The sequence below is a fragment of the Geospiza fortis genome, unplaced genomic scaffold (assembly GCF_000277835.1).
Source record: "Geospiza fortis unplaced genomic scaffold, GeoFor_1.0 scaffold891, whole genome shotgun sequence".
Classification (NCBI taxonomy): Eukaryota; Metazoa; Chordata; class Aves; order Passeriformes; family Thraupidae; genus Geospiza; species Geospiza fortis.
This window is the reverse complement of record NW_005054649.1, coordinates 50161-50777: the sequence shown is the minus strand read 5'-3', so window position 1 is coordinate 50777 and position 617 is coordinate 50161. Positions and strand designations below refer to the sequence as shown.

Sequence of the window (617 nt, the reverse complement as noted above, 5' to 3'; positions counted from 1 at the left end):
CGGGTAGCTGTGCCCGGGTAGCTGTGCCCGGGTAGCTGTGCCCGGGTAACCGTGCAGGAGTCGCTGTGCCCGGGTCGCTGTGCCTGTCCCTGGCGGGGCCGTGGGACAGCCCAAGCTGGCAGGGGACACCTGGGGTCGCTGATGGGCACAGGCACGCTCGGGTGTGTGGGCAGGGCAGAGCGGGAGGGTCACGGTGGGTGTGTTGGCAGAGGGGACTGTCCCGGCAGGTGACAGCCGGGGCAGGCACAGGTGTGTGGGGTCAGGTGTGCAGGGCAGGGCGGGGGTCAGGGTGGGTACACCCATAGGATGTGGATGAAGAAACTGAGCTGGCAGGTGACACTTGGGGTGCCTGATGGGGACACATGGGCTCAGCTGTGCGGGTGGGTGAGAGCTCGGGGTGGGCACAGGAGGTGGGTCAGAGGGGCCTGTCCCATCAGCGGTGTCACCGCTGTCCCTGTCTCCTGCAGGACCTACTTCCCGGGGCAGGAGCAGCAGGTGCGCTTGATCTACCAGGGACAGCTGCTGCGTGACGACACCCAGAGCCTGGCAGGGCTGCACCTGGGCCACCTGAGCGTCCTGCACTGCCACCTGTCGCCGCCCAGCGCGGCCCCCACGGC

At 68.9% G+C, this 617-nt stretch overlaps 1 protein-coding gene across 1 annotated transcript in view; it reads left to right on the top strand.

The window, feature by feature from the left end:
- LOC102034598 (fas-activated serine/threonine kinase) overlaps positions 1–617 on the top strand; it is a 15741-nt gene that overhangs the window by 4155 nt on the left and 10969 nt on the right. The window contains exon 2 of the mRNA XM_031064898.1: positions 468–615. Within this exon, the coding sequence (XP_030920758.1) occupies positions 468–615 (148 nt within the window). The remainder of the gene's footprint in view (positions 1–467; positions 616–617) is intronic.